The sequence below is a fragment of the Balaenoptera acutorostrata genome, chromosome X (assembly GCF_949987535.1).
Source record: "Balaenoptera acutorostrata chromosome X, mBalAcu1.1, whole genome shotgun sequence".
Classification (NCBI taxonomy): domain Eukaryota; kingdom Metazoa; phylum Chordata; class Mammalia; order Artiodactyla; family Balaenopteridae; genus Balaenoptera; species Balaenoptera acutorostrata.
The window spans coordinates 88,493,280-88,519,504 of NC_080085.1; the positions used below are offsets into that span (position 1 = coordinate 88,493,280).

Genomic DNA, 26,225 nt, shown 5'->3' on the forward strand with positions numbered 1-26,225 from the left:
CTCAAACATGCCAAAATTCAAGAAATGCAACACTCATGAGGGCTGTTTTAAAAAAAAAGAACCAGTAGCTGATAAAATCTAGACAACCAAGAGATATATCAAAACAAAGAACTCAGGAATAAAGTAGCTGTGATAAAAGGAGTAGTGGTAAGCACTGAATTCATTTAAACACAGAAGCAAGACCAAACAACTTAGAGAATTCTAGGTGGAGAACAGAATGTAAATGTTATAAACTATGAGAAGGTAAAAATAATAATATAGCTAACAAAAATCATGAGTTGGGAGGGGAAGTGCATTTCATCATATTTCATAATGATAACTCATTTCCTCATATTTATAATAATAGTTTATTATGTACCAGGCACTGTGCCAAGTATTTTATATGTATTAACTCTTTTATTCCTCACAACCCAATGAAGTAGGCACTTTTTAATCCCCATTCTAAAAATGAGAAAAATGAGGCACATAGAGATTAAATAATTTGCCCACCATATTATAGCTAGTAAGTGGCAGAACTGATCTTAATCCAAGCAGGCTGTCTTCAGAGCCCATGTTCTTAACCAACTACCCACGGAATCAGTCTAACACTATCAAAAACTGAAACATGGAGATAAAAATATAATAACTATAACCTCTTTATATTTTCCAAATCTTTGATTTTAACTTTAAAATAGCCTTTCAGAGACTACTATTTCTTGAGGGGGGGAGAAGCATTTATCTGAAGTTTATCAATTTCTTTACTTTCACTTTGATTTATTTTTCTTTTCTTCAATTTCATACTTTTTAAAAGAGCATGTTTATTATTTCTATTAAAATTTTATATCTATCCATTTCTTAATCCTTTATAATAAAAGTGATGTCCAGAATAATGTTCATTAATCTTAGTAATTAATGTTTATGAACTGTTAATATCTGCAAGATTGCAAAGTAAGCGCTTTAAATGGATTATCTCAGTAAGTTATCACAGCAATCTTATAGTTACTATTTTTACCCTCCTTTATTCAGATAAGGAAATTAAGGCACAATAATGGTTATTTCTGGTTAGTGCAGGTTTGGAGGTATTTTCTCCCTCTGTTTTGCACTTCTCTATATTGCTTGCTTATTTTATAATGAGTATGTATTTTTTAATAAAAATGTGAAAACCATTCTAAAAGTATATTTTTAAATAAATAACTCTTGAAGATTCCCCAGTGGTCAGTCTTGAGCTTTTTTCTCCTTCTATTCTGCACTCATTCTCTAGACCATGTCATCAACTCCCATAGCTTTGAATATCATCCACAGGCAAATGGCTCCCAAATCTCTGTATCCACTCCAGGGCCTGTCTTCTGAGTTCCAGACACATATGTTCAACTGCCAACAAGACATCTCCTCTTGCATGCTTCATAAACAGCTCAAATTCAACATGTCCATACTCATCAACCCAAACTGGTCTTCCATGTTTCCTAATCCCAGTGAACAGCACCACTCTCCACCCAAATGCACAAACCAGAAATACATGAATCATTTTTTTATTCCTCCCTTTCTCTCACCCTGTGTATCCAATTTATCAACAAGTACATGCTACCTCTAAAGTATACCTCCCAAATCTGTCTACTTCTCTCCATCTCCACTACCACTTCCTTAATCCAAGCCACCATAATCTCTTGCAGTTACTTTCTAACTGGTCAACCTTTAAAAATTCTTGCTCCCTTACAATTCACCCTTCTCACAACAGCCGGAGAGATGCTAATAAACATAAAAGGAACTGTGTATCTCCCCTGCTTAAAACCCTTCACTGAATTCCCTCTGTTCTTAGAATAAACTAAGAAACCCCTCACCCTTTGTGGCAGAAACTGCAAACTGCCTACCCAATATGTTTCCCCTTCTATAATAAAACAAGGATTCTTTTAGGAGTAGTAATAGGCTGAGTTGAAAATAAAACCTCCTCATACTACATTATAGTTAGGGGCAGCCATCCAACCCAGTTCTAACTAATAGATAAGCGGAAATCAGCAGGATAGGGCTTCCAGGAAAACTGTTACTTTCCTGATGGAAAGAGACAGACTTAGCTGTCACATGTCTTTTGCCCTTTTCATTCTCTCCTTTTGCTGCCTGGAGGTAAAACAGCCACCTTGGAAGCATGAAGATGGAAGCCATGCTCAAAGGATCATAGAACAAAAAGATGGATGCTTGGGTCCTGAAACTTGTATGAGTCCTGCACTGCTGACACTGAGGCTCCTTTATGTCAGAAAAATAAACCTCTTACTTTGTTAAACCACCATAACTTGGTTTCTGTTACATGCAGCCCAAAACAGTCCTAATAGATACAATCTTGTATGATATGGTCCCTGCCTACCTCTTCAGCCTTATCTCAAGCAACTCTCCTCCTCATTCACTATATTATCACCACACTGACTTTCCTTTTACTCTCCAAACACAACCTCTTTTCTGCTTCAGGGTATTTGCACGTGCTGGTCCCTCTGCCTGGAATAATCTTTTCCCACTCTACACTGGCTAACTTCTACTCATTATTTAGGTCTGAGCTTAAGGGACATCTCCTTAGCATGGACTGCCCTGACCACTCCCTCCCCCAATCCAATTTAGGTGCTTTCATAACACCTTAAACATTTCCTTCTTACCATGTTTCATAATTTATATATTTTTATTTATTATAGGATTTTTTCCTTTTTGTTTAACTTATGTCTCCCCAACTAGCCTCTGAGCTCTATAATATCAGGGACTGTGTTGGTCTTGTCCACTACTAAATATATATCTAGCCCCTATAAAAGTGCTTGCCACATAGATCGCTAATAAACAAACAATCTACTGAAATTTTGAGTGCTTTCTGCCATTTTCCTTGCTCTCCTGAAACAGATTTCATCACTCCTCCTTCTATGATTCCATGGCATATTGATTTGACCTCTATTTTAACTCAATCTTTTTAACAAATGAGGCACGTTTTAAAGGATCTCAAAGTCTTCTCAGAAGAAAAACACGGCAGAGATGAGATCAGGGAAGTCTTTCAGGAGCTGGTAACATCTAGGCAGTATTTTGAAGGCTAAATGAGAATTTTCAGGTAGACAAGGGGAGGAAGGGAAACCCAAGCAAAGAATATAGCATGTGAAAATGCCCTGTAGAGTAAAATAGCAGAGGGTGCTCAGAATCACTAAAGCATGAGGTGTAAGGAAGGCATTGGAAGCATAGTGTGAGTAACATTGTTGAGGAGGTACCATCTAACACAATAAACATGGGTTTCTTCATAAGACTGCTCTCATAGCTTTCTTTTCTTTTTTTAAAGTTGGCCAAAGAATTGTAGAACAAATAGAAACATGATTTATATTTCATAACTTCCATAATCAATTTCATGCATGATCATGTCAGCAACAGTTAGAAAATTATTTTTCGTCAAGATATTAGGATGTGGATGAAGTCCCACATACATGCTCCATGGCTCTGCCCAGCTAAGACACCCAGTTGGCTCCATCTCTATGGAGGAAATTGTCCAAAATCAAGGCTTGGAGGGATTAGGCAGAGTCAAGACCATGAAGTGCCTATGAGGTCACCATAAGTAGCTTTGATTTAATAGACAATGAATAGACAGAAGGATTTTAATCAGGGGAGAGATTATCCCCAGATTTGAGTCCTAGAAAAGATCATCTTGAAGGAAGTGGACTGGAGGCAAGAAAACCTGTTAGGACTCTATTGCAACACTAAAAGTAACTATGAGAACCTCAACTAAGACAGTGGAACTTGAGGACAGAGAGAATAAGATTGGGAAGATAATTTAGAGGCAAAATTGACTGGATTTAATAATTGATTAGGCATGGAGGCCTAAATAGGCAAGAGAGGAAGAAATCAAGGATCATTTGGAGGTTTCTATTCAAGAAACTGATCATCATGCCATTTAGTGAGAGAGATAATGTAGAAAGAAGAGTATATTTGGAAGGAGAGATAATTAATTCCATTTGGAACATGTGGTATTTGAGGTACCTCTAGGATATCCAAATGGGGATGTCTAGCAGGTTAGATAGACCCATGGATCTGGAGCCCTAAGAGCAGCTTGGGTTAGAGATATGGACTTGAGACTCATCAGAGAAGATGACAACCTAAACTAAGGCTTTAAAAGTCAATATAGGGAGAAAAGAATGGCTTTGACAGATGTAAGAATTTAGAATCAAAAATACCTGGTCACTGATTGGATAAGAGAACGTGACAAAGAGAGGAGAGTCTAGGACAAACCACAGGTTTCTGGTTTTGAAGGCTGGGTGAATAATGGTTCCACTGTTACGGACTGAATTGTGCCCCACCCACCCACCCAAATTCATATGTTGAAGTCCTCATGCCCATTATTTTTTAATGTGACTGTATTTGGAGATAGGGCCATTAGAGGGGTAATTAAGGAAAAATAAAGTCGTACAGATAGGCCCTAATCCAATATGACTGGTGCCCTTATAAGAAGAGGAGATTAGGGCATATACATGCATAGAAAGGGAATACCATGTGAACATGAGGAAAGCCATCTACAAGGCAAGGAGAGAGGCCTCAGAAGAAACCAACCCTGATCTTGGACTTCTAGCCTCCAGAGCTGTGAGAATATAAATTTCTGTTGTGTTATGGCAGCCCTAGCAAACTAATTCAGCCACCAAGCAAGATTAAGAATATGGGAAAGAAAGTAGATTGGGGGAAGGGGTTGTGAAAAGAAGAAGAGCTTGATGTGGGACATGTTGAGTTTTGAGATTCCTGAGGTCCATCGAGGTAGAGATATTCAAATGGCTTTGAAATTCAAAAGACAGTGGAGTTATAGATAAAGATTTGGAAATCATTGATATATAGGTGATATTTTAAACTGTGGGAGTGGATGAGATCATCCAAGAAGTGTATATATAGAATGAGAAGATCATCAAAGATAGAACCATAAGGAATATCAACATTAAGGAACAGATTGAGGAAGACAGCCTAGGAAAGGAAAATAATCAGAGAGAGAGAATGAAGAAAGAAAGAAAACGTATAATTAACCTTTTAAATCTTGTTTCTGATTATAATTAGTTGACTACCTATTGATCTCAGTCCTCAAAGAGCTTTAACATAGTGAAGAAGGCACTACCTTATTCATTCCTGAATCTCCTACACCAAGCACAGTGCCTGCAATAAATATTTGTTAGAGCAGATGGAATTGAAATTAGAACTTCATTCCTTTTGTTTTGTTTGCTTATTTCTGGAGTGTGCAGTGTGTGTTGCCACTGATATTTTAAGTTCATAGTGAAAAATCATTTCAATGTGTCCTAGGCTTGATCCCCTTCCAAACCAACCCCCAGGACAATAGTTTTCATTATAACCTTCTGTCTTTGCCATTCTGGATGGAATTCTGTGCACAGAAGTTATATACATATATGGGTATATCTATGTAAAAAATCGCAGCACAGGAGCCCCCTGGGCTCCCTCAGGCTCTGGTATGACATATTTGAGCCATATAAATTCAGCTTCTCCTCTGGCATCTGTTAGCCGACTCACTTGCAACTCCACCTCAGCAGTGGTCTCTTAGTCCTCTCAAAGCAGGGAAAGAGTGCTGTGTGCTGAGAGACCATGGCAAAGAATCCTCCAGAGAACTGTGAGGACTGTCACATTCTAAATGTAAGTTGATTCATATTTTTTATTCCCTTTTGAGCAGAAGCATGGTTTCACAGATTTATCATATTGCAATATGAACATTAAAAAGTGAAATCAAGTGACTTTGAACTATGGCTTGCAATTTTAAGGGCTATTGTGTATTGTTTTATTCTCTCTGTTCTTTGCTTAGGCAGAAGCTTCTAAATCCAAGAAGATATGTAAATCACTTAAGATTTGTGGACTGGTGTTCGGTATCCTCGCCCTAACTCTAATTGTCCTGTTTTGGGGGGGCAAGCACTTCTGGCCTGAGACACCCAAAAAAGTGAGTAAATGCACTTTATTATCCAGTGTTTCTGTTTTGAGTTTGATTGAATTTAATTAGTGCTTGACATGTATATTACTCTGAAAATGAAAGTCATTAAGTTCTTTTTGTGTATATTTTTTGGTGGTATGAAAAACTCAGTCAAGGTTTGCTCTCTCTTTTTCGCCTAATTATTTTGGTAAAGGAAAAATATGTTTTCTGCATTTTGGTTAGTAATGATAAGATGTAGAATTACCCATTCTTTTACAATGCTTTTATAAGGAGTTAAGATTCCTCGCAGAAGCAAACTTTTTACTGTAAGAAAAAATACTTTCCATCTTTCTTTCAATTATCTGGGCAGAAACTGATGGAAAAGTAATTATACTACCACATGAGAAGAAACCACGAGAAATGGCAGCAAAGGATTTTCAGGGATTATGTTTCTGACTTAATGCATCTGCTGTGAGGACAGGCAGCAAACTCCTTTTCAGAAGGAGCAATTCTCATACCTGAATTCATGTTTATTTGTGACTCGAAAAAGAAAACCGAGAAACCTAGAGCTTTTCAGCTTCTCACGAGCCACAGTCGTTGGTGTCCCACTGAAATAGTAATGCTAAAAGGTAGAAAAGTGACACCAAGTCCTTAATCACAGATATCTCATAATGCTTCTGATACTATGGTTATTTGGTGAAGCTTGGCTGGCCATTGTAGTTGATATTAGTGTACCTTAGTGTTATTGTTACTCCCGGGCTCACACACAGTGGCTAAGTTTAGATGTGACCCAAAGAAAATCATAGTCCTTTCATGCCAACAATTTCCATTTGAAAGAGAATTAATAAATGTACAAGCTATAAACTGTGAAGATGGTTTTGTGGCTTTGCCACATTTTTCTCTCTGCATGTGGGATGTTGTTGTTGCTACCATTGTTATTAATTTGTTGTCATGGGATGCTCATTTCTATTTGATAACAGACGTAGGAAGGGAAAGGCAAAAATCCAGGAGGGAGGATAAAATACAAGAAGATAATGGATTGGGATGAACCATTAGGGGCCAAAGGAGTGATAGGAGCAGAAAGGAAAGAATATGGATCAATGAGGAAGGAGAGGCAGGGGGTGAGGAAGTGTGGAAAATAGAAAATCAAGTGGACAAGTGTCCAAAAGAAAACAGAGAAGTAAGGCATAGCCACCTTTGGATTCTTCATCTCTGCTGCCATACCCACTTTCATTTAGTACTAGAGGCTACCTTATCAAGTTTAAGTCAGAGGGAGAATGAATAGCAAACTTTGTTTACTTGCTTTCTTATTTATACCTTGTTCCAGAAAGGATATCACGCGTCATCCATTGCCTATAGTTAGCCCTTTCTCTTATCTCTCTCACTGCTCTCTGCTTCTGAACTGCTTACTGTTCACATGTCTTTCTAGAGAAGCCACCTGTATTCAGACTAGCAAGGTGGGCAAAGCAATTGAGATCAGGAAAGAAGCAACAAATGAATAAGAGTGCCAAGATGCATACCAATCCAATTCTGCTATTACTTAGCTAATTCCCAAGGTAACATGCTGTCCCACAAATTGAATCTTGGATCCTCTTGACAATTACAGATGGGTTAGAGGAGAATAAACCCTTTCATCCTCCATGGCCATAATGTTCTTAGCTGGGTGTAGTAGGTAGCTAGCCCTTCTGAGCACCCATACATGTCTGCCTAAACATGGGGCCAGATGGTTTTTCTAGTTTTATTTTAGCCATTGGAATTGCAAATTCTATTTTGAAAAAGTTTATGTGTTTTTCTAAACTTACAATGCTATTTGTCTCAGTGCAACTATAAAAGACTAGGTGGGGACCTTGCTTTTATCTAGCAAGGTGCCAAGCTCACTAACAGAGCCCACGGTCGCCTCTGCTTCTGTATTATATCGTCTTTGCTTCTCACTCCAGTTCGTTTTTTAATGCATTATAAGGAGCAATCCTGTGATTCCTCAAAGCAAATGTAAAACCTAGTCACTGCATGCACAGAAGAGGTGAGGTATGCTATCAACTAAAGTTTATCAAGAACCAAATCTCTCAAGAAGTAATCCGTCTTAGGATGTGATTTTTAGCAAAGGGATTCTCAGAAATGAACAAAATCATTACAAAGTAATCTGGTAAAAGACGATAAATAGGTGTCTCCTGGGGCAAGTTTTTCCACCATGAACAAAGGTTGTTTGTTCTCTGTTCCAATGGGGAGTTACAATTTATTGCCTTTGATATTTAAGTCCCGGCCTTCCCCACAACCCAGGCTGGGTCCATTGCAAACTGAGGAACCAGCTGGACATGTGGATGCTTCACTAAGCCCACTGCCTTTAGTTCCCAGACAAAAAGCCCCAGGGAACATCTGTTGTTTCCAATGGCTAAGGCTGCCAATAAGCCTGCCTCGGAGCTGACTTATGATTGCTGGGAAGTGAAGAGTAGTCAGATTGGTCTTGGAAGAAGATTTGCAGAGGAAAAGGATCCAGGCATCTTGCACAAATTAAAGAGGCTCCCCTAAAGAGTATGGCCTGGCAAGAAACAGCAGTTAGCAGATTAAAACCCAGGCTCTTCTGGACTTTCCTTTACAAGCCTGTGGGACCTGTGGGGACTCTTGGGGCCCTTGGTGGAGAGAACCGGTGATACTGCTGAGCTTATGGATGACAGTGACGTGTTTGGCATCCCGGGACTTTCTCCAAGTTCTTAGCATTTGCTCCTCTAGCCTCCGCCACGCATCCTTTTTATTTTGCTTTTTGACATCTGTTTATAATTAAGTGTTTATTTAACATTCCACATCTGGTGTTGACATTTCCATGCCAGTAATTTCCCCCCTCCTCCTTCTATTACCTCCCACCTTGGTGTGGACAAAATATCCAGATTGTTGATCTAAAACGGGGAGTAAGCCGTGATGGACTCCCTCTCCTCACACATCTCAGGCATGAGCACACACACACACACGAGAGAGAGAGAGAGAGAGAGAGAGAGAGAGAGAGAGAGAGAGAGAGAGGGAGAGAGGGAGAGAGGGAGAGAGGGAGAGAGAAAGGGATGAAAATAAAATGAAACAAGGAAGACTAACTTTGGGAGAGCTGTTGCACTCCCTTACAGGCTACAGATCCCCAACCCACCGCCACATATAGAAGCCACTTGAGCTGAATGAAAGCCAGTCCCTCGAGTTCTGTATTCAGCTTTCTCAACCAATCAGAGGGCCGATTCAGTCCCAGAGATTTTGAGAGAGCATGACAAGCCTCCACTTCCAGGCAGTGACTGCGCAGACGTCTTTGAAGCAGATTCCCAAGAGAAACATTCTTGCTTAAAGCTCCCTGTATTACACATTGAACCTGAAACAATCAGAAATCAACTCCCCAGCTAATTCATCCAACATAGAGAAAACAAGTCAGAAAAATTCTAGCCTTTAAACCAACAGTTGATAGATGTAACACAGACCTTGTAGCCTATCCCTTCCAATCCTTTGTAGAATGAGGCAGAAGAATAATAAATTATATTAATGAAATGCTGCCCTTCCTGCCATATATAGGAACCTCCTGTTGACTTTAGGGCTATTTGGAAAGGCTAAGTCCTAAAGCCCACACAGCAATCCACAGATTCCTGGGGATGTCTCCTCAACTTCTACATACTACCAGAATGAGATGAGAAGGGGTAGGATAGGTGGGCATCCATCTGGCCTCCCCCTCACCTCAACTGCAGATGACCATTAAAAGAGTTTTACTCAAGACTGAAAGCCCACTAGGCTGAACACTCTAGGCTGAAAATCTTTTGCTCAGAAAAAGCACTTTCCTGCTAAGTCTGGATCGGGCTTTCCTGTGCCTATTTCTTTAAGTTGGCCAGAGACCAACTTTCTTCACTCCCCCTCTAGGCACACGGGGGATACAACTTTCTTCCCCGAGTTCCCTGGGCTTTCCTACACAGCAGTTTGATGGGCAAAATGTGGGTCTGGAGAAGCATTTCATCCCCTCACGGGAAGAGATGGAGATGGAGCTGCAATCTCTTTAGCAGGGGGACTGAGCTTCACCAGATGGTGCCACGTCATTGTATTTTCCTCTCAAACCATTTCAAGAGCAAAGTCCACCCTTGTCCAGCCACTGTCACGGGCTAGCTCTTGGTCCTGGCTGCCAAGGGGCAGCATGGATTATGTAGAGTAGGACTCCGGCTACTAGGGTCCCACATACATGCATTAATATATGATATTTGTTTTTCTCTTCCTGACTTACTTCACTCTGTATGACAGTCTCTAGATCCATCCACTTCTCGACAAATGACTCAATTTCGTTCCTTTTTATGGCTGAGTAATATTCCATTGTATACATGTACCACAACTTCTTTATCCATTCGTCTGTCGATGGGCATTTAGGTTGTCTCTTCATTCTCCTAAGGCATTTGCTGGGCAACTTACTTGGTACCAGCCAGAAAAAACCTAGGTCTTCAAAGGGAGCTGTCCTTCGGTGGCTGAGCGAGGGATTGGGGCTACTGTGGGGAAAGCGGCCCAGGAAATCAACAGGTAGTAGCAGGCCAACGGTTCAACCTGACAGGTGTTAGCCAAACCTGAACAGAATTGATTCTGTCGAACCACTATATATAAAATAGATAAACAACAAGGACCTACTGTATAGCACAGGGAACCATATTCAATATCTTATAATAACCTATAAGGGAAAAGAATCTGAAAAAGAATATATATATTATTATATATTTTATATATATGGATAACCGAATCACTTTGCTGTACACCAGAAACTAACACAACATTGTAAATCAACTACATTTCAATTTTTTAAAAAATTGATTTTGTCAACTCTTCAACATTGCATTGGGCAATGGGTGAGAGATAAAGATGGGAACTGAGCCTCCAGAGACACTTGGTGACTTGTCCAAAGTCACACAGCTTGTAAGTGGCAGAGTTGAGGCTAAGACTAGAACCTGGTCTAGAGAGTCTTTTCACTATTCTTCAGCTGCATTTAAGAACAAGGAGTGGTGAGCGTAGTGGGTAGGGAGAAACTTCCAAGCCAGCTTGAGGATCTATATCAGGGCTCCCCAACCTCCAGCAGGTACTGGTCCGCATCCTGTTAGGAACCGGGCGGCACAGCAGGAGTTGAGCAGCAGGGCGCCAGCGAAGCTTCTCCCCATCGCCCGAATTACCGCCTGGACCATCCTCCCCCCACCCCCGGTCCGTGGAAAAATTGTCTTCCACGAAACCGGTCCCTGGTGCCGAAAAGGTTGGGGACCGCTGTTCGACATGAAAGAAATGGGTTTTTTTTCTTTTTGAAAAAGAGGAATGTCTGTGCTGCCTATGCCAGTTTTTTTCAGGACTGAGAACTGGTGATTGAAGATGCAGGACTCCAACTTTGCATAAGAAACAATGTGTCTGCTCTGTGTTGGTTAAAGAAATACCCAGAGGCCCTTTAATTCCCACAGGCTAGGTTGGTAATAATATAGTACAATGCATTCCCTTCCTTTCCTTCCAGCCTAACACCTGCTGGCCAGCTATTCTGAGCATGTATTTCACCTTTGGAGAGTGTACCTCATAAACAGACAGTAAGAAATGAAGGTGGAGAGAAGAACAGCTAGATTAATTATAGGCTTCAAAAAACAAACCTAAGCCAAATGTCCTCAAATCCCTTTCAGGACAAGCTAAAGCTACCTGCCCCGAAACAGAACCATCACACTGAGGTCTGAGGCAGCTTTATTTTTATAAAAATCTTTCTTTTCTGATCTCAGAGACTGTCACAAATTGAGGCCAGAAAACACAGCAAACTGTGAAAGGAGGATGTTAGGGCTCATTTGCTGCCTGAGTGGAGAATTTAACTGGACTGAGGAAAGAATTCCTGAGCAGGGAAGAGAAGTGAGTTTGTGTTCTCTCCACGTTTTGTCAGTGTGGTCTTCTTACATCCCTCACTCCTTGGGGTTCACCACGTATCTATCTCGTTTCACTTCTGAGTCATATTCCATCCCATTGGTTTCCCTGTCCAACGCCAGTGTTCTGGTCCCTCATAGTTGAGACCAGCCTTATGTGTGGATGGAGTGGGAGCCCATTTGAGTGCTGCTGGAAAGATGCCCTTGCCCTTAATATATCTCTTATTCCTGGTGCCATTGTGCTTAAAAACCACCATTAGTAATTCATTCCTTTGAGTTAAGTATTGCACTCAGTTTTTTTTAACAGACAAACACCCATCACTAATACCTTAGTGTGAGATCAGTTGTCAGATTGATTTCTTCTTTGATATAAGGTACCTGAAGCACCATGAGATTCCTAGATGTCTGGACAAGAGACAGAGGAATAGAGGGAGATGGGAAGAGGAGGAAGGGCTAGGAAGGTACAAAGAGGGCAGGATATAAAAAGAACAGAAAAGGGAAGCTAGAAACACCAAAGATTAACTTGCCCTAATGTGCCAGTTTGGTGGAAGTGTACTTCTCACCATACTCTGTCCCTGCTCTGTCCTTCCTGGAATAAAGCTGAGTTGGAGGCAGTCTGAGATGAACTACTGGCAGCCCACTCACACTTCTCTCAGACCGGTCATCCTTCTCTGCTTTAGTTTGCACCTGGAGTGGACAAAACCATTTATTCCCTCATCTCCAGAAAGACCCTCAGCCCCTGAGCCAGTGAGCTTAGTAGACAGAAAAGTACTTCTGAAGCCAAAGGCATGAGCTCAGTCTTCATATGGGCCAGTGAAGCTTGCATAGCCATTACCCAGGCAATGTGCTCCACAGGGACCCGGACCAGACAGTATGTCTGGATTTGCTCAAACCCATCCCTAAGCAGTCCAAAGTGGGCCACCGGCATCATCTTCCTAGACAAAGGACAGTCTGTTCCAAAAGGGCACCTTTGATAGTGGAATTCCATCTGAGTGAATATATAGCTCCCTACCCCCCACCCAGATTTTACATATAAATGAAGTCATTCTGATCCCACTACCATTACTAACAAAAAGGCAATATGCTAGTGAATACATACAATCAGAATGGACCCCTCCTCCCCTACCAAAAAAAAAAAAAAAAACCTCTTTGAAAGAATGCTGAAAATAATCAAGATCTGCTGAGCTTGGCAGTTTCCAATAGTTTTCATCTAGCAAGGTGTCCAAGTGAAGTGCATTGCCAACAGTGCAGGAAAACTCATTCCACAGAAGTACACTGAAATCCTAAATGTCACCAATATGGTTCCATAGTCTTCTACCAATGATTGAAAATACAGCCTGTATTTTCTCTTTTGCCCAGGTAGGCAGTGTTCCAACATCCCCTAGTCTCTAACCTCATTTTTCCGTGCAATAATCCATCAGTTGTGCTACTGATGAAACAAACACCCCACCCCACCCCCAATGACTAGGGCTGTCGACATTTGTCTCAACAATGGATAGTATTTCTAAAGAAATTCCCCTCTGTTGGGAGATCTGACAAGGCTGGATCTGAAGTAGATGCCTCTCTCCTCTACTTAGGTCAGGCCCACTGAGAGCTCAATTTGTTGCCATAGGTAGAAGTTTCTCAAGCTGGCTGCAGAGCTGGAACTGAGGACAAATTTATAACTAGAAGCAAATAACAAGTCTAAAGAAATTTTCTACCTGTCACAAAGCAGGCCAGACTTGCTGTGTTAACTCTGCAGTTGCTGGAAAGTTCTAAATACTGTTTTCCTTCCCCTTTTAAAATATGGTCTCTTAAAAGACCTTGCCAATGCTCAAAATCTCTCTTTAGGAAGATGAGAATTTGCCCTTGGTGGGGAAAAGGTATTCAACATATACTTCAGCTCTGACCATGTCCAAGGCACTGTAGGGCAGCAAAGAGGTAAATGACATTGTCTCTTGTTTTCCTATTCAGCGACTACATCAACTTTTCACACTTGAAGTAATATTGCTTCTACAAACCCTTCCCATTTGTTTTTCTACTTGAGGTGGGGAAAATTTGACCAGGTTATACTAACATTCAGTCACAGATACCGGCAGACATTAAAAAACAACCCAACCCAGCCCAAGCAATACAAGACTGCCACTGGAAACAGTATCATTAGAAAGCAACAATGGCTCTGTAGATGACTTGCTTTTTCAGGCTTTTAGTTTACCAAATGCTTTTCATAAGGAAAAATGAGAATGAAGAAACTCGATAGCCAAAGGCCTCCTAACAACAGGGATAAGATAGACTTCCACATGGGACTATCAGGTCTGGCCTGGTTTGTGACAGGTAACAAATTCCTTTAGGTTACTTATTTGCTTCTAGCTATAAACATGTCCTCGGTTATAAGTAATGGGCTTATTAATAGACTGGGATACTCTATGGGACTGGTCCTTTTGGTCCTTAGAAAAATTGTCTCCTTTAGAGGGTAGGAGAGAGTCTGGGGTTTTGTTTCAACTACTCAAGAGCAATCTGATATGCAGCTTTGCCAAGGCGATCTTCTTGAGAGACTCCATATTACATAGTGCATATTACAATTCACAGCTGTTGAATTCTATATGCAGGAGAATCTGGAGAACTTGAAGTCAGCTGAATCGGGTTTGGAAAAGAAAAATCAGGAATCAACTGAATGAATTTGGTTAGCCCATAACAGAAAAGGTTAGGGGAAGGCAGTAAATGTTTCCTGGAGCTTAAAGGACAAAAGGAAGCAATTGAGGTCAGGGTAAGACGATTATCTAATATTCACCAAAGAGAATGGTCTTCAGAGTCTTCAGAGTCTAAAAAGTACAGATCCAAGACTGTTGAGACAATATTAAATCCCTGGATGGATAAGATAAAGAGCAAGGCCTAAACATTCTAAATCTGCTCAAATCTCTTTCTCAGCCCTAGTGAATTTCACAGGGAGTAAGTGGGTGACTACTGAGTACTTAGAAAGGGAAGTGGTAGTTTAAAGAAGCAGTATAGGTTTTTGGTGATTCCTCTGCTTACCACAAGTGGAAAACACCTTACAGGCTGCTTTGCAGAATATCATTTGCTATTTAGTCAAGGCTGCCAAGAAAACTGTTGGAATTCTTAGTAATTAGTTCAGCAACTTGGCTTGAATACAAAATACTGGCTCTGAAGGGATCCCCATATCAGCTCCAGTGCCAAAAAACACCTCACTTTAATCTCGAGTCTCAGAGAATTCCCAACGGCAAGCTGCTGAGATGACACCTCTCTACAAAGGCTCCGGAAAAAGAAGGTGCCCCAGATATTACCCAATTAAAGTGTCTTATGAAGGGACATACTGAGTATCTTAGAGCTTGTTTTCCTCTGTTCTCCCAGACATATGACATGGAGCACACTTTCTACAGCAACGGAGAGAAGAAGAAGATTTACATGGAAATTGATCCCGTGACCAGAACTGAAATATTCAGAAGTGGAAATGGCACTGATGAAACATTGGAAGTACATGACTTTAAAAATGTAAGTTGGATATTTTCCCCCTAAAGCTTCCCACTTAAAATATTAGAACATTTGAGTCAAGTTAAAAATAGCCTGTAGCCTCCATTTAATTTATAAGACAAAGCTTTCCCTTTGAATTCAAATTTTGCCAGCCTGGGGCCCTGACAAACCATGAAACTCATTAATTGTGGCTATTTCAGGAAGTTCTGTTATTTTTTGTCTGTTTTATAGGGATACACTGGCATTTACTTTGTAGGTCTTCAAAAATGCTTCATCAAAACTCAGATTAAAGTGATTCCTGAATTTTCTGAACCAGAGGAAGAAATAGATGAGGTATGTAAGAAAAATAATAGTAATAGTAAAAGCCATAATTTATTGGGGGCTAACTCTGTGTCAGACATTGTACTAAATGCTTTACCCTCATTTGATTCTCACAACAACCCTATAGATAGGTACTATTATCATCCTCATTTTCAGATGCAGACCAAAAAGTGACTTGTCCAAGGTTACACAGCTAGCGCAGAGCAGATTGGGATCTTGAACTCAGGCCTTTCAACAAACCTAAAGTTCATGCTTTTAAGTCCAACGCTGTACTTTTATACCCGGGTAACCATTATGTACATTTGCTTCCAAACCAAAGATTTCTGGTAAGAGGGGTGAGCCGGAGGAGCAAAACCAATCCTGCCAAAGATAAAGTCCTGAATAAAAGCCCCCAGGCCACCTGGATCCTTGCCACTTTTGTCACACTGTGACATTCACCTATTCTAAAGATTTTAGTTCAACACTACTATATATAAAATAGATGACCAACAAGGGCCTACTGTATAGCACAGGGAACTCTACTCAATATCTTGTAATAACCTATAGGGAAAAAGAATCTGAAAAAGAATATATATATACATGTATATATATAAAATATAACTGAATCACTTTGCTGTATACCTGAAACTAACACAACATTGTAAATCAACTATACTTCAATCAAAAATTAAAAATTAAATAAAAGGAGATTTCAGTTCACTCACCTTACCATTTTATGCTGGGCTGCTAATGGAATAATCCACCTTTAACATATCACTAGGAAAGACAAAAGTAAAGAAGGTGAGAACTACAGTATAATACAAATTCTCTGAAAGCACACTCCCAGGCCATGGTGAGGTAACCTAGGGCAGTGGTCCGCAACCATTTTGGTACCAGGGACCGGTTTCGTGGGAGACAATTTTTCCACAGCCCGGGGACAGGGGATGGTTCAGGCGGTAATGCGAGCGATGGATGAAGCTTTGCTCTCTCGCCTGCCGCTCACCTCCTGCTGTGCAGCCGGGTTCCTAACAGGCCCGGGGGTTGGGGACCCCCGACCTAGGGCACCAGTGCAATTGCTGAATGGCCGCTATAGGCCTAGTGGGAGATGGAGGATTATTGCCTAAAATACAGCCATCGGTAAGGCCCAGGAGACTTAATTTTTCCCTGGTATCCTGAGTGTAATTATGGTATGCTGCTATCTATGACAGCATACCTCCACTGTAGTCAGAAGAAACAAATATTGGGTTGGGTTGGTTTGTTTTAGTGTTTAACTGGCAAATCTAAACTGAGATTATGCCAAAGGCACAGTGGCCACTCTATATACTGTAAGTACCTCTTTCATTTTCTTCTGTCTCTCCCAGGTTCTTTTTCACTTTTCTCCTGCCCAACTCTCTCCATGTTAATTCTCATCTACTCATTTATTTTTTTCTTTTACTTTTCTTATTTTGGGGGGTGAGGTGATGTGGGGATCACTTTTTTCTTTCCATTACCCAAGTCTCAGGGTTGTCACTGGCTCCCACAGACATGATATTAGTCTCCTCATGTCCAGAGAAGTTACAGACCCTGGTTCCTAGAATTTCTAAGAAAAAGAAGATTTCCCCCAAAGACGATGCTCTGCTCCCAAGGTCTATGGCAAGTGAAAAGTTTTGGAGATTTTTTTTTTTAAATAAGCCTAATTTGGATGCATCTGAGGAACAGAACAACTTCCAGGATATTAGGGATTACTACAGGGGGCCAAAGTAAGATGAAAGGAGAATCAAGAAGATAAAAAGCTATTATATCCAATATCATATGCTGCTTTTTACAGAAAATAATGTAAGCATTTGAGTAGGGCCAGCCAGCAATGACTTCCCGAACTGACACAACAAGATTTATTTTTCTGAAAAAGTTAAAGGCTGGGACTTCTGCGGCAGTCCAGTGGTTAAGACTCCGTGCTTCCACTGCAGGAGGGCTAAGATCCCACATGCGGCATGGCAAAAAAAAAAAAAAAAAGTTAAAGGCAAAGGCCCATACTGTCTCATTTTGGCCCTAATTTATTCTTCAGTTAATATTGTCAGATTGTCTAAATAACACAAGTATTCATCTCATGATAGTGAAATTGCTTTATCTTCAAGAAAATCCTATTTTTTTTTTTTTGTTCAGGCTACAGATTTTTTTTACGAGACAAATTTGTGGTCCTGAATGACAAAAACCCTCTTATTCTGCACTTCCCTCACCACTGTATCCATACTTTGTACATGTTAAACATGCAGAGCAGGTATATAAATAGCCCTGATTTTGCTAACAAAGCTAGTCAACTGTACCAACCTCATTTTATACATTCCCTTTCAATGCATCCCAAGTCTTTACAGACTCAAGGGCAAAGGAGCTGAGAGTTTTAAGTGACTAGGAGAAAAAATTACAAAGCCATATTTCAAAGAATAAAAACACTGAAATCATAAAGCTAGAAAGAAACAAAGGAGAAAAGGAAAAGCCTTATTAAGAGTAGGGGGAAAATGTCAAAGCCCAGGAGACAAATGATTAAGAGCTAGGTATACAAGACAACTACTTCCAACACTAGAAACAGAAGAGAAGGGGGCATTCTTGACAATATAAGAGAGGCTACCTAAACAAAAAACATTCTGTGAGACAAATTCTAAGTATCTAGAATGAAAGGAGTAAAATAGTAGCAAGGCCAGTGAAGTCACAAGTTAGACCTGACTTTGAAACAAAGTATCTTTGGTACTACAGCTATACCATTAACACACAATCTTGTGAAACCAAAATATTAGGTTCTGTTGCTGCTTAAGTGATTTCACCAATTTGGATTACAGGAGTGTTTTTCAGCTTGAGATCAAATTCGGCTTGCAATCCTAGTCGTAAACCTAAAACAAGGCAGGCACTCACAACATCCATTTAAAAGAAAGAAAACAAATGTAAATCACTCAGGGTTCCAGAAGCCCAAATTAAAACATACATGGCCCAGTGGGAGGCCCAGAAAATGATGGAAAGCCTTCCTGACTTTAAGAGAAATGGTAGCAGAGAAGGCTCCTGTTTCAGTGAGCAGCCCTACTGTTAGACGGGAGAGGGAGGGACCAGTTGTTAACTCTCCCAAGGGCATCTACTTCACTGGGAGTTCTGGGACTGGAATTATTATTCAGACTCGAAATATGGTATTTTCCAGGATCCCATAATGTCTCACTCATTTTATTAATTTCTCTGCCTATCCCCACCCTGAACTACTTTCTTCTCTCAGAATGAAGAAATTACCACAACTTTCTTTGAACAGTCAGTGATTTGGGTCCCAGCAGAAAAGCCTATTGAAAACCGAGACTTTCTTAAAAATTCCAAAATTCTGGAGATTTGTGATAATGTGACCATGTATTGGATCAATCCCACTCTAATAGCAGGTATGGCCTCCTTCTCCTCCTCCTCCTCTGTTTTCCAAAGTCAGTAACAGGTTAATGTTCCCAGCATTCAGAGACTACACTTCTAGGAAAACAAATGATCAGCTTATATCTTCTTACATGAAACTGTATATGCTGACTGCCAGTGAGGAGGGAATTTTTCACAGCCAAGTTATAAATCAGATAAGTTAATGCTGACAGGCTTTTAAATATCCCAGCAAAGGTAACGCCACCCTAATGTGAGTAGTGATAGCGAAAAGCTAATCTGTCTCTCTTTGCACATCTATATTCATTGCAGTCGGGCTACCAGACTATGGCTCAAACCACTGTGTGCCCAAACCAAGAACAGAGGAGAGAAGAGCCAAAACAATGCTCTGTTGTCTCAAGAAGGATTTTCTATATCAAATGGTGGCATCCTCCTCGGATGATAGGACAGTCACTGCAATACAAATTTCTTTGTGGCTATTTTAGGAATCAGTATAAAAGTAATTGGGTGCTAAAGGTCCAGAGTAAAAGACTCCAGCTCTCAACTTCCAGTCAGCCCATAGAGAGGGCAAAGTCCCTGGACATCTTATTCTGCCCAGCTAGTATAGAATTTGGCCTCCCTCATTCTGGACAGCATAGATTACTACATTTCCCAAGAGAGAATGCTCTAATCAATGCAGGCATCTATTGGTACTCTTTGGCCTTAAAAAAAAGGCAACTAGGGACTTCACTGGTGGTGCAGTGGTTAAGAATCCGCCTGACAATGCAGGGGACACGGGTTCAATCCCTGGTCCGGGAAGATCCCACATGCTGCGGAGCAACTAAGCCTGCGAGCCACAACTACTGAGTCCGAGTGCTGCAACTACTGAAGCCCACGTGCCTAGAGCCCGTGCTCCTCAACAAGAGTAGCCACCACAATGAGAAGCCCCCACACCGCAATGAAGAATAGCCCCCGCTCCCCACAACTAGAGAAAGCCCACTCGCAGCAACAAAGACCCAACCAGCAAAAAAAAAGCAACTAAGTGCAATTACTACAACTTCTGCTTCAACAATCTTCTCCTAAAGGACGTTAGTGGAAATCATGATGAAATCTGAATAAAGTCTGTAGTTTAGTTAATTGTATTGTACCAGTGCTAATTTCTTAGTTTTGATCATTGTACCGTGGTTATGTAAGATGCTAACATTAGGGGAAATTGGGTGAAAGGTATACAGAAACTCTGTACTATCTTTGCAACTCTTCTGTAAATCTAAGATAATTTCTAAATACCAAGTTTAAAATTTCAGGAAAGAGAAGGGATGAGGAAGGAGAACAGAGGGCACTGAATCAAATCAGGCAACCAGGGCTTCCCTGGTGGCGCGGTGGTTGAGGGTCTGCCTGCCGGTGCAGGGGACACGGGTTCGAGCCCTGGTCTGGGAGGGTCCCACATGCCGCGGAGCGACTGGGCCCGTGAGCCACAATTACTGAGCCTGCACGTCTGGAGCCTGTGCTCCCCAACAAGGGAGGCCGCGACAGTGAGGGGCCTGCGCGCCGCGATGAAAAGTGGTCCCCGCTTGCCGCAGCTGGAGAAAGCCCTCGCACAGAAACGAAGACCCAACACAGCCATAAATAAACAATAAATAAATAAATAAATAATTTTTTAAAAAAAATCAGGCAACCAAAAAAATATTTACTGAGCACCTGCCGTGAATAAAATCATTGTAGGAGACACCAAAGTCCCCTGCCCTCAGTTTTTAATTTAATAAGCTAATAAGGCAAAGCAGTAAGTGATGCCAAAAGAGCAAAGAAGTCTACGTACATGGGAATGGTCAAATTTCTTTTGGAAGATCTCCGTAAGATATCAGCTGCAGGAGCTTGGAAAAGTGGTTCATTCGTGCCTAAATGATGGCAGTGAGAAGACACAATGAAAATCTCTATCCCCAAATGCTAGTTCCCCAAGCAAAGCAGTTGTATCACAACTTTGTGTTTATTACCTTAGTTTCAGAGTTACAAGACTTTGAGGAGGATGGTGAAGACCTTCACTTTCCTACCAATGAAAAAAAAGGCATTGAACAAAATGAGCAGTGGGTGGTCCCTCAAGTGAAGGTGGAGAAGACCCGTCACGCCAGACAAGCAGCAAGCGAGGAAGAACTCCCAATCAATGACTATGTGAGTTCTGTTCACGTTTTTCTTGTTAGAGGAAAAACAGAGCCCTCACAAAACTCACTACCCCTCAGATCAAAGTCACTGAAAGGATAATGGTCATTGTTTTAAGGAAAAAGTATTTAAGAAGCTTGGAATCCCTAGAAGACTCGTTCAAAATTAATCTTGTCAAAATCCTGTAATATACAATAATGGAAAGGAATATGAAAAAGAATATATGTATAACTGAATCACTTTGCTGTACAGCAAAAATTAACACAACATTGTTAATCAACTATACCTCAATAAAGTTGTTCTAAATTTTTTTTAATTAAAAAAAATAAAATCAGTCTTGATCTAATCCATTGATATATCTCCAAGATCAGGCTCAGGAACTTAATTGCTCACCAGTCCCCAACTCCTATAGTCTTATACTCCTCCCTTGCTTGGTAGACCTCTTCCTAGTGAACCTGCCCCCTCCAACACTGGCTTCTTCTTCTTTCAGACTGAAAATGGAATAGAATTCGACCCCATGCTGGATGAGAGAGGTTATTGTTGTATTTACTGCCGTCGAGGCAACCGCTACTGCCGCCGCGTCTGTGAACCTTTACTAGGTTACTACCCGTATCCATACTGCTACCAAGGAGGGCGGGTTATCTGTCGTGTCATCATGCCTTGCAACTGGTGGGTGGCCCGCATGCTGGGGAGGGTTTAGTAGCAAGTCTGAGCTCGAGTGCTTAAACTTCTGGCAGCCAACATATAATAAATGCATGCTATTCGATGAATTTCTGCCTATGAGGCTTTTGGCTCCTGGTAGCCAGTACTCCGGAATTACTTGTAGGTAATTCTTCTCTTCATGTTCTAATAAACTTCTACATCATCATCAATGGCCTGATTGCTGCTGAACACACTGGGTAAGTGTTTGTTAAGAATATTCCCCGCAACTGAAATGGAGCAGATCCGTCTCACGTGGAAGACAACAATGAAAACTTGCATTTCATCAGGTTTAGGGAGTAGGAAAGGGCAAAGCATAAGGATTCTCAAATACTGTATTTTACTAGGCTGTATTGAGAAAGTGGAAATAGGGGCCGATGATAAAATGACCCCATAACTGATGCATAAATAAATGTGTCCTTTTGTGCATACCCCAGTGTTTAATTATCTGAGAGACATATTGTGGACTTGCTTAAGCATCTCTTAAGCCACTGGACAGGCAGTGAGTCACAGCAGGCCAACACTAAAGTATTCTAAGTGCTCAGACTCAGCAAAGGAGAAAGCTAACCTAGCAAAAAGGGTCCCAGGCTCTCCTCCTGTGAACAAGAACTCAACTTTGGACAAATTCAATACTTCGTAAACTTCAGGTATGACTTCTCTTTTAGATCAGTGTCTGGTTACATAACTTTCCAGGGCAATAACCTGGAAAATGGGGACCCATAAATATCATTCACAGAAACAGGCATTATAGGACATTACTGAAGTGAGGAGTCAAACGGGATTTTGTTTTTCCTCCAAAACCACAAGAAACTAGCAGCATGGCACTTTCTTAAAAGAAGGGTAAGGCCTAGTTATTGATCACCTGATACTTTGCTTGGGAATAGGAAAAGGGGCAAAGCAGAGAGAAGAAGCGGTTAGAGGGTAATGTTAAACTTGGAGTCCCAGCCAGTTCTAGTTTCAAAATTCTTGTTATACCCATCTGTCACCCCTTCTAGTTTCATTGGAAGGTAGCCCCTTCGTTGCTCAATTTCAAAGTTATTGTGTCATGAAAATATCTGCTGGCACTTTCCATTTTCAAAGAGTAAAATCTTCAAGATGCCTGTGGGCCAGGAGTCATTATCCCCCACTGAACAGTTGAGGAAGCAAATAGAAGCAGATTTGCCCAAGGCTGAGTTAAGATTAGCCAGTCATTAATTCATAATTAACATACATGCCATACTTAGATTACCAATTTTCACAGGATGAGAGCACAATAAAATATATCTAACAATGCAACGTCACTGAAAATATTTTCTTTTTTTATTCATGATTTAAAAGACATCTGAAAATTTTGGAATACTTCATTTATCATAATGGGCATTAATTTGTAGTTGAAATAGAAAAATGTAAAAGGTAGGAGATTAAGTTGAGGTTGTATGACTTTACGATGTTCTCTATCATTTTTAAATAAATTTTTCATTTTTAACATTGGTTTTTAAGATTGACCAATAATTTTAAGTTCCTGAGACACTCAATTTGATGCAGTCTACATTGTACTATGTATACTATGCTCTGTAGGGTATACAAATGAAGTAGAAGGCATACTCCGTATTGCCCAAGAAAAATAAGATGCCCAAGTATACAAGCCCATATACAGAAACTTATACACAACTACAGTTGTATATGGCATGCTATATACATGTGTGTGTGCACACACACACACACACACACAAGAATTATAGTTTTCCTATCACATGTGAGGGCTAAAGGTTCCTACTCACATTAATTCAGGAAGCATTTCTTGTTCAAATGCGATACCTTGACCACCACATAATTTCACACTGGGAAAATGTGGATCCCCTTAATGAAGCAGACCATGAATTTCAAAAGAAAACACAAGGACATGCTAAAAAAAAAATTCAAATCATCTCACACTTAGGAAAAAAGAAACCAAAACAGCAAACAAACAAACCCAAACACATGAGTCTGTCACTTCATATAGGCCTAGGCCAGGTTGAACAAGAAGAAAGTATGGTATTGCTCTCCCATCATAGACTTTTGCCCCTTATTCAAGGCATGCGCAGATAGCCTCCTTATATCATGCCTTATACTTCCCTCAGACCAACCCCACTGAAGCTAGAGTTTCCTCTGTTCCTTCCACCACCCTTCCCTAAGGCCAGCCTCTCATCACAAGGAATGATGCCAGACGAGCTCCGACCTCCCAGGCCAGAGACCTTGCAGTAGTTTTAATGTATCCCTATCCTCCACTCCAGTCGCTCACCAAATACTTCCAGCTTGCCCTCTTAAACCACCCCTCAATTTATGCTCTGGTCCAGGCCACAGGTTATTTCTTCGCACAGCTGTTACAACCTCCTCCCTGCTGAAGTTCCCAGGCTACAGACTGAAGCGAGAATAAATGCTTTTACACAAAGTTGATTTTTCACTTATAGATTTTATGAATGCCATTTCCTTCCCTGAAAGTCCATAATAGGTACTTACTACATTAAAGATCGGGCCTCACCTGCAATCAAATAGTCCTTCCTCAAACCACCCTTAACCACCATCCCACATCCCTTTTATCTTCCCACTACCCTACCCTCCCCCTTTGCTTATCTCAGGTACATTAGCTTCATGCTCTATTTGTGCAGTCATCCCACCTCCTTTACAGAGTCTTCTCTCACTAATTGGAAGAGATTTAAAAATCCCATTTTCCTTTTACCTAAACATGAAACCTCAGTCTTCTCTACTTTATTCTATGCCTGTGTAAGTTAATATATCACTCAACGCACATACCATTTACATATGAGTTTAACCTGCAAGTTCTTTTCTAAAAAGGGCCCATATTCTCTCCCATTTTGCTCTGTCCAGAACCCAGCACAGTATCAAAAGCATGTAAGTGGTCTTTAATTTTTTAGTTGAAAGCAAGAAATGATAAAGAAGAGAAGGAAGAAGGTAGAAGAAAAAGAGAGCACAGCTACAAGACTCTTCAGAATGTCATTACAAAAACTTGGCCTTGAGTTCTGTTGAAATTTAGGATGAAGGTTCTTATCTTACTTAAATCCATTTTTGTACTTCTTATCTTTTGACACAGTCTGTTTCTACAAGTATGAAGAATTCCTCTAATCCCAGAATGATCAAAAGCATCAATGATGGCCCACAGCTCAATTATCTATTTCCTTTATACAGATGCAGGCTTTTTGCATTTTCTTCTCAATTTTCAATGACTCCATGTATAAAAAAGAAAAAAAAAAGGCAAAAAACACATCTGCTGTGAAATCACAGGAACTATCATATCACCTTTCAGATTCTTTGGGAATCTAAATTCCAATCAAGACGAGTCAGGTGAGGTGAAGCTATCCATTGCTCCCACTCAGCAGAAGGGCACTATGCATTAGTGTGCTCAGTGCCTTCCTGCACACCTAAAATGGCTCTTTGGCAGGACTAGGGGCAAAGGAAATCTATTTTGAGTCTTTATATATAAGGCTCACTGTCTGGCTGAGCCCAAAACTGTCACTTTGGCTCCTAAAGTCTAACGCTGAAAGCTTACTGAGATAAATATGGACCTTCTCATTCAGGCTGTCAGGAAATGCGTGGATCTATTTTATTTATACCCTTAAAAAATGATTTCATTTTGGCTTTCCTTTTTTGAAGAAGTTTCATTCCATGGCTTAATTTTGCTGACAACATGCTGTTCCCTAACAAGAAAGAAAAGCGGCTCCACATTAAAAACCAGGTATGAATGTACACACAAAAATGATTGTCCGTGGCTCATTCAAAAATCCTGCTTCTAAATCTCCTCTGGTATCTTTAATTAATTTACCTGAAAGCTACTTACCCAAGGACTGCAATTCACATCAATAATCAACTCTGGCATTTGTAGCCTAATGAGTGAGTAGTCACTTGAATCCGTACTGCTTTGATATTTGGGTCCCATTTGCCTGTTGTTTCTTCCACGCACTTATTTGACACTCGAACCTATTGTCCTTGCTAAAGAGGCTCAGAAAGATAGAGGCACATTGAACCACGGGAAACCAACCAAGCCACAATAAATCCCTCAACCAAAACAAACAAATAAACACCAGTGAGTCCATAGTGCTGAGATGAACTCTAACAGTTATATGAATATATTGTTTATATTTATCCTTCCCTGCTGGTGCTATCATTTGCCATTCTGAACTTTCCACTGACAGCAGTGTTTCTGCTGGTCTTACAGAGACGTTGGCTACTAAAACACAATTCAAGCTCATACCCATATCAATCATCAGTGAGCCAAGAACAAGACATTTGCCAAAGGCAGGGGATTTAGAGTCCAGGCCCTATTTATGGTTGAGTTGCTGAAGCAGAGGGTAAAAAGCAGCAATGTGACTAGCTACAAATAGAACACAGGGACTTGAGCTTGTTTATTTTGCAAAGGGGCCCAAGTGGCATGTTGACCCACAAATTCACTGTGTCCACTGAAATCCATCCCTTGGGGTAGGGGTTGCCTCTTCACAACAGTGTTGCTCTAGCCCTGTGTATCTGTC

The 26,225-nt window shown here is 40.7% G+C and overlaps 1 protein-coding gene across 1 annotated transcript; it reads left to right on the forward strand.

Annotated features, from left to right (window-relative positions):
- Nucleotides 1-5,429: 5,429 nt before the first annotated feature.
- On the forward strand, nucleotides 5,430-21,896 carry TNMD (tenomodulin). Its single transcript, XM_007181459.2, has 7 exons — nucleotides 5,430-5,610; nucleotides 5,777-5,908; nucleotides 15,100-15,240; nucleotides 15,451-15,552; nucleotides 18,755-18,908; nucleotides 20,867-21,036; nucleotides 21,515-21,896. Exons 1-7 carry the CDS (start codon nucleotides 5,563-5,565, stop codon nucleotides 21,722-21,724), a joined length of 957 nt encoding a protein of 318 aa, XP_007181521.2. The 5' UTR covers nucleotides 5,430-5,562; the 3' UTR covers nucleotides 21,725-21,896.
- The last annotated feature ends 4,329 nt before the right edge of the window (nucleotides 21,897-26,225 follow it).